Source organism: Oncorhynchus clarkii, chromosome 27, assembly GCF_045791955.1.
Source record: "Oncorhynchus clarkii lewisi isolate Uvic-CL-2024 chromosome 27, UVic_Ocla_1.0, whole genome shotgun sequence".
Lineage (NCBI taxonomy): Eukaryota > Metazoa > Chordata > Actinopteri > Salmoniformes > Salmonidae > Oncorhynchus > Oncorhynchus clarkii.
Genome location: NC_092173.1, coordinates 3,065,136 through 3,073,171, shown reverse-complemented (window position 1 = coordinate 3,073,171; position 8,036 = coordinate 3,065,136). Strand labels below are relative to the sequence as shown.

Sequence of the window (8,036 nt, the reverse complement as noted above, 5' to 3'; positions counted from 1 at the left end):
CTACAATAGTCATTCACAACATTAACAATGTCTACACTGTATTTCTGATCAATTAGCTGTTATTTTAATGGACAAATTTATTTTGTCTTTTCTTTCAAAAACAAGGATATTTCTAAGTGACCCCAAACTTTTGAACAGTAGTGTACATTTAGACAATTTATTCATTACTACATTACCTAGTATTAGATAGTTAATCCAGAGATTCTTACCTTTGCCTCGATTCAGCATTCTCATCCAGATCATCATGGCATCTGTAGTTCTTTATGATAGACTTATTAGCATTATTAGCATATTGATAAACCACCTTGTCCAATAGAGATTTACAGTTATCAAAACGTCACGCCGGGGTAAGCCATCACGAAACACAGCACTTATTTTAAGTGTTTCTAAAATCCCATATGGAGAAAATGAATGGTGGAAAAACAATTAGAACCATTTCCCAGTTTGACCGCTGGGTTTTATGGGTATTATGACTTATACTGTTACTGTATTTGGTTAACAACAAATGGGATGACTTATTCGCTACATAATGCTTAGGGTAAGAGTGTACTGACGTAAGTAGGATATCCAGGCAACTTTGAGGGAAAAAAAACACTTTATATCTGAGTTGTTCACACACTGGTGCCATCTGCCCTTGCCTCCTATTTTTGAGGACGTTAATTTTCATTGTTAGAGCAGCTACTTAAACTGTGGTATGTTTTTCACTTGTAGCAAATATATTTAGTCCTAAAACCAGGAAATAAGTTATCTGGTTCGTTCAGCCATCCATATGGGAAAAATGAATGGCGAAATAATATAATTTTGCAATAAACACTGAAAATAAGGTTTGAGGTTAACACAGGTTTAGGAGATCTTATACGCTTTGTTCTATGAGATAATATGACCTTTATGAATTATGAAGCCTTTGCAATTTGTGTTTTATTATTACACAAATTATTCTAAATTCACAATGTGAAGTTAGCTGATGATAATATCATAGAACAAAACGTATAACAAATCCTATGCCGTGTTTACCACAGACCTTATTTTGTGCGTTTATCCCAAAACGCCATTCATTTTTCACCCCACCCAGTAGGTGGTGGCAATACACCATGAAAGAATGTAGTCCCCCGCAAAACTTCCCCGAAGAAGATGTTCACCAAAAAATGGCAGCGCAGCAACAACCCGGTGGACCGATTCCCCAAGTTGGAATGCAGCAAGCTGCTACACTTCAACAACAGCAGTTGAGTCAACAGCAAGATTTCGACCCTGTTCATCGATTCAAAATGCTTATTCCACAATTAAAAGAGAGCCTCCAGGTACTCCACGTTTTGTTTACTTGAGCTCGTAACAATCGCTGGTCAGTCTGGTCTCTTCACTGCCACACAGAGGGGGAAAGGCGAATTTTCGACCAACCTTTACTTGGCGATCCTTCCAGTAATCCAACAATGTGTACGCTGCCATCTGTCTATTTCAAATATTACCATTGATTGAGACGGGTGAGTGCCATTCAACCAGTAGTTAAATTGGGAAGTGAGGTGGGGGGCGTCTTTAGTTCGGGGGCACTCAGCCAAGGTTGTAGCCAGCTGACTAGCTCTAGAACTCAAGCCTTACCCAGCGTTAGAGTTCTCAATCAATCCGGCATATAACAGCTGGATCAATGAACTACAATACTGACGCTCTGTTGTAACGTTACTAATCCTGCTTGTGATACGGGTTTGGAAACTTTTGAAACTTTAACATTCACATCAGCGAGAAAAAAACTAATGTAAATACATAAGGCAAACATACTGTAGGCAGTTTAGCAAAATTGCGTCCTGGTTGCTCCCGGCAGAATGTAACAACACTGGGCAAACCAAGGTAAGAAACTTCCTCCCCAGTTAAGGTCAAGAGGAGGAAGTGTAGTCTCTGTTAGTCGGTGTTGAAAATAAAATTGCCGGGTGTAAACAGAAAGCAACTTTGCTAAACAACATACAGTAAATATATTTGGTATTTTTTACAGTTATTTATTGCTTATATGAAAGTTAAATTCAAAATATTTCCAATCCTCTATCGCATGTGAGGTGTAGGCCTATAGGGCCTGGCCTATGTGAGTTTAGAGAGTTTCGGCGCTCCGTCAGCGGTCGTTGCATTGCAACTAATCATAACGGAAATTGGTGTCATGAGAAGGGCTAGTAGCTCACCTGTGTAATGACCGGGCGTGCATGTTTTCCCCCCTGTGCCACTCGCAATTTGAAAGCACCCAGAAGAGTATTATTTTCTCCCATAGAATGCGACAAGCTTGAATAGGTAAACTATTCTACTATGGGGTTGACTGAGGAAATATTAAATGTGGACAATTTTCCATTATATAATTCAAAATTAGCATTACCAAAGGTACAGGTGCCCCACCTGGCTCTAATTTGGATCATAGGTGCAGGGTTTGGGACCCAGCCCAATTCAACCCATTCAAGATTTCTGAGTCGCACTCATGAACATGCATAACACCCACCTGTCTCAAGAAGATTTGAAATAGACAAGATGGCAGCGTACACATTGTTAGATTACCTAATGGAGCAAAAAAATTGATTTAATTTAATAACGGAGCATCTTCTAAGTTCAAATGAACCATCTGCAACTAGCAATGCGTTGTCTTCCATGTTGGGAATTGAGGAAGTATAGACAAGTTGGTTGAAAATTCTCTGTGCTACGCTTTACACTAATAATAATAATAATAATAATAATAACACCCATCAGCCAGCTGGAACAGTAGTAATGGTCTGACTAGGCAACATTTTTAATGCTTACCTTTTTTAGTTTAACTGCAAAGAGTGGTGAGATACAGTGAATATGGTGATAATGCTTTTTAATGCAATATAATATGTATGCATAGTCACAAAATATTGTATATAGCTATATACATGGTTGCAAAATGTAGCTACACCAAATATAGGATAACTAAGCATTATTTTCTGTCTAGAATGTCATGAAGATTGCCTCTTTAAATTTGGGACATAATACATCAATTGACAATGGCATGTAAGTACCCTTTTTCCCCTAACTCTCAATGGTACATACGCAGCCAATAAGCGTGTATTTTCTGGAACTGAAGATGCACAACTTTCCTTTGTGTTTCAGAAAGAGCAGTGATGCCAGTGTACAGCGGTTTGACAAGAGTCTGGAAGAGTTTTATGCCCTATGTGATCAGCTGGAACTCTGCTTAGTGAGGCACACACACAACCTACTTGTATTTCCATGCTCCAGTGAAATTGTTCATCACCTCTTTTCTTCTTTTTGAATGTTACCCCCTTTTTCTCCCCAATTTCGTGGTATCCAACTGTTAGTAGTTACTATCTTGTCTCATCGCTACAACTCCCGTACGGGCTCGGGAGAGACGAAGGTTGAAAGCCATGCGTCCTCCGATACACAACCCAACCAAGCCGCACTGCTTCTTAACATAGCGCGCATCCAACCCGGAAGCCAGCCGCACCAATGTGTCGGAGGAAACACCATGCACCTGGCGACCTGGTCAGCGTGCACTGCGCCCGGCCCGCCACAGGATTCGCTAGTGCGCAATGAGACAAGGATATCCCTACCGGCCAAACCCTCCCTAACCCGGACAACGCTGGGCCAAATGTGCATCGCCCCATGGACCTCCCGGTTGCGGCCGGCTGCAACAGAGCCTCTGGTGGCACAGCTAGCACTGCGATGCAGTGCCTTAGACCACTGCGCCACCAGTTCTCCACTTCTTGTTACTACACAAATGTCTTATTTCTATTTGGCTTTTAGACTTCCAAGCATCATTCACCATAACATACAGTATAGTTTATACATTGATAAAGCTGGCAGCCTGGTCATCCGCTCACTTTTACTCCTCTTTTGTTTCCCCCATAGCGGCTTGCCTACGAGTGCTTATCCCAGAGCATTGACAGTGCCAAGCACTCTCCTAACCTGGTCCCAACAGCCACCAAGCCTGACACCGTGCAGACAGAGTCCCTGTCCTACTCACAGTACCTCAGCATGATCAAGTCGCAGATCTCCTGCGCCAAAGACATTCATAACGCTCTATTGGAGTGCTCCAAGAAAATCGCAGGAAAGGGCCAGCCACCAGGAATCCTGTAGAAATGGGCATTTCATTATATTATTATTTTTCTAAAGTTATTTGTATTTTTTGTTGTTGTAATGATTGATAAAGACATAAACAGTTAAATCAACTTTGTAACGGATGCCCCTCTTCACTTTTCTTCCCCCCAAAAATCAGAAAAGTAGCAAAAATAATGTCCTCGAGCATCAAGTAATGAGATTCACAGCTTCCTCGGATTATGGAAAACCAACTGTGCCTCAGATCCAGCCAGTCATAATTTCAACAACGCTATCCCACTTTTGACACCAATAGGGTCTTGACGAGGTCACTAGGTGTTGAACTAAGGTTGCTATAGTATTTTTACAAGCCAATGCCCTTTTTTATTTTGTTCACTCGCTTCACAAAAATAAAATACTGAAACCTGTTAAACACTTAAAGCTGCAATGCCCAGTGGTGAAACAGCGATGTTCGTTTGCGATATTACGACAACGAAGTTACTGACAGACGTTTTCTTCCCCTCGTCATCATTGCATGCGTGACAGAAAAGCACAAAATGAATACTGCCATTTTTTTTTTAACCATGCTGCTCCACGCTCCTGAGCTCGGTCAGAAAATTAAATAACAAAGGTGGGACATCTGTGGCGCCATTTCCCGCTACTGTAACCAAAACGTTCATTTCTCTGTCTTGATTCAGAATGGTGCTTTGCCAGAATGTGGACCGTTTGTCAGCATGCTAAGCTAGCCAATGCTATAGCAGCCTATTGGATTCCATGAAAAAACAACTGTTAGCGTTGGGGGGAATTCAACAACACAACGAATGTGTTGCTATATCATTAGCTAACCTAGCATGCTGACAAAGGGCTGTTTAATTAAAAACGTATTATTTCAATCTTCTCGATTCATAATTTCGGGATGATTAGGAGTACAGCGAAATATTCCATCTCTGGATTGAAGTACGTTTTCCATTTTTTTTTGTCACATTCACATGTTTAGCAGATGTTAATGCGAGTGTAGCGAAATGCTTGCGCTTCTAGTTCCGACAGTGCAGTAATATCTAACAATTTGCCAACAACTACCTAATACACACAAATGTCAAGGGGGAATGAGTGTATTGACATGGAAGCATATGGATGAGCGGCATAGGCAAGGTGCAATAGATAGTTTAAAATACAGTATATACGTGATATGAGTAATGTAAGATATGGAAAAATGATTAAAGTGGCATTATTTAGAGTACATTGTATAAGTGACCCATTTATTAAAGTGGCCAGTGATTGGGTCTCAATGTAGGCAGCAGGCTCTGAGTTAGTGATTGCTGTTTAGCAGTCTGATGGCCTTGAGATAGAAGCTGTTTTTCAGTCTCCCGGTTCCAGCTTTGACGTACCTGTATTGACCTCGCCTTCTGGATGGTAGCGGTGTGAACAGGCAGTGGCTCGGGTGGTCGATGTCCTTGATGATCTTTTTGGTCCATATACCGCGTCGGGCTCTGGTGGTCCACATTCTGGCATAGCACCGTTCCGAATTCAAGAGAGAATGAACAAGTCTGATCATTTTGACTACCGCTACTGCAGAGTTCAGTTTTAATCAAGTTTGTATGCCCTAAGGTGGAAGTATTATTTTGTTTTGTCACAAGTAGTCACATTGCCTAATATGACCACCAGAGAAGTGACTGAGTCATGTGTTGGGAATTCTGTACCAAGACCAGCTACTATTCAACCAAACTGCAAAACCTCTGTGTGGCCAGGTAGTTTTGTCTTAATTATAATAAACCTTTTTTACTCACTTTAATTTATTTTATTTTACATACATTTTCTATATATACACAAACACAGTGCATTTGGAAAGTATTCAGACCCATTCACTTATTCCACATTTTGTTACATTACAGCCTTTTTGATTCGTTTTCTGTTGTCAATCTACACAGAATATCCAGGTTTACACATTTTTGCAAATGTATAAAAAATGTTTAAAAAAAACAAGTATTGAGATCCATGAAGCATATTTGGCAGTGATTACAGCCTAGAGTTTTCTTGGGTATGACGCAACAAGCTTGGCACACCAGTATTTGGAGAGTTTTCCCCATTCTTCTCTGCAAATCCTATCAAGCTTTGTCAGGTTGGATGGGAGCGTCGTCGCTGCATAGCTATTTTCAGGTCTGTCGAGGGGTGTTCTTATGGATTCAAGTCCGGGCTCTGGGCCACTCAAGGACATTCAGAGACCGTCCCAAAACAACTCCTACTTTGTCTTGGCTGTGTGCTTAGGGTCGTTGTCCTGTTAGTAGGTGAACCTTTCCCCCCGCCTGAGGTCCCGAGTGCTCTGGAGCAGGTTTTCATCTCTACTTTGCTCTGTTCATCTTTCCCTTGATCCTGACTAGTATCCCAGTCCCGGCCGCTGAAAAATATTTTCACCAGCATGATGCTGCCACCACCATGTTTCACTGTAGGGATGGTGCCAGGTGTCCTCCAGACAAGACACTTGGCATTCATGCCAAAGAGTTCAATCTTGGTTTCATCAGACCAGAGAGTTTTGTTTCTCATGGTCTGAGAGTCCTTTAGTTGCCTTTTGGCAAGCTACAAGCGGGCTGTCATGTGCCTTTTTACTGAGGAGTGGCTTCCGTCTGGCAACTCAACCATAAAGGCCTGATTGGTGGAGTGCTGCAGAGATGGTTGTCCTTCTGGAAGGTTCTCCCATCTCCACAAAGGAACTCTGGAGCTCTGTCAGAGTGACCATCGGGTTCTTGGTCACCACCCTGACCAAGGCCCTTCTTCCCTGAATGCTCAGTTTGGCTTGGCGGCCAGCTCTAGGAAGAGTCTTGGTGGTCCCAAACTTCTTCCATTTAAGAATGATTGGAGGCCACTGTGTTCTTGGGTACATTCAATTCTGCAGCTATTTTTTGGTGCCCTTCCCCAGATCTTTGCCTCGACACAATCCTGTCTCAGTGCTCAACGGACAATTCCCTCGACGTCATGGCGTGTGTTTTTTTCTCTGACATGCACTGTCAACTGTGGTACCTTTTTTATATTGACAGGTGTTTACCTTTACAAATCATGTCCAATCAATTTAATTTAACACAGGTGGACTCCAATCTAGTTGTAGAAACATCTCAAGAAAGATCGATGGAAACAGGATGCAGCGGAGTTCAACTTCGAGTCTCATAGCAAAGGGTCTGAATACTTATGTAAAGGTATTTCTGTCTTTTTAATACATTTTCAAAATGTCTTAACCTGTTTTTTCTTTGGGTATGGTTTGTGGATTTGAGAGGGAAAAAGTATTTAATCAATTTTAGAATAAGACTAACGAAACAAAATGTGGAAATTGTGAAAGGGTTTGAATACTTTGAGTGCACGGTATGTATATATATATGTATGTGTATATTTCGGTTTTTATTTTTACTATTCTCTACATTGTAGAATAATAGTGAAGACATCAAAACTATGAAATAACACACATGGAATCATGTAGTACTCAAAAAAGTATTAAACAAATCAAAACATATGAGATTCTTCAAAGTAGCCACCCTTTGCCTTGACGACAGCTTTGCACACTCTTGGCATTCTCTCAACCAGCTTCATCGGGAATGCTTTTCCAACTATCTTGAAGGAGTTCCCACATATGCTGAGCACACGTTGGCTGCTTTTCCTTCACTCTGCGATCCAACTCATCCCAAACCATCTCAGTTGAGATGAGGTCGGGTGATTGTGGAGGCCAGGTCACTTGTAGCAGCACTCCATCGCTCTCCTTCTTGGTCAAATAGCCCTTACACAGCCTGGAGGTGTGTTGGGTCATTGTCCTGTTGAAAAACAAATGATAGTCCCACTAAGCGCAAACCAGATGGGATGGTGTGTCGCTGCAGAATGCTGTGGTAGCCATGCTGGGTAAGTGTTCCTTGAATTCTAAATCAATCACAGACAGTGTCACCAACAAAACACCTTCTCCATGCTTCACGGAACCAGACATGCGGAGGTCATCATCCGTTCACGTACTCTGCGTCTCA

At 41.6% G+C, this 8,036-nt stretch overlaps 1 protein-coding gene across 2 annotated transcripts; it reads left to right on the top strand.

Annotated features, from left to right (window-relative positions):
• Window positions 1-1,107: 1,107 nt before the first annotated feature.
• Window positions 1,108-5,824, top strand: LOC139385578 (mediator of RNA polymerase II transcription subunit 29-like). Of its 2 annotated transcripts, none has more exons than XM_071130756.1 (4): window positions 1,108-1,298; window positions 2,939-2,997; window positions 3,097-3,181; window positions 3,853-5,824. In XM_071130756.1, the coding sequence occupies exons 1-4, from the start codon at window positions 1,146-1,148 to the stop codon at window positions 4,078-4,080; spliced, it is 525 nt and encodes a 174-aa protein (XP_070986857.1). In that variant the 5' UTR covers window positions 1,108-1,145; the 3' UTR covers window positions 4,081-5,824. The 2 variants fall into 2 exon arrangements, with proteins under 2 accessions (XP_070986857.1, XP_070986858.1); XM_071130757.1 differs by lacking the exon at window positions 1,108-1,298 and adding an exon at window positions 2,109-2,644 and having other exon boundaries at window positions 3,853-4,183.
• The last annotated feature ends 2,212 nt before the right edge of the window (window positions 5,825-8,036 follow it).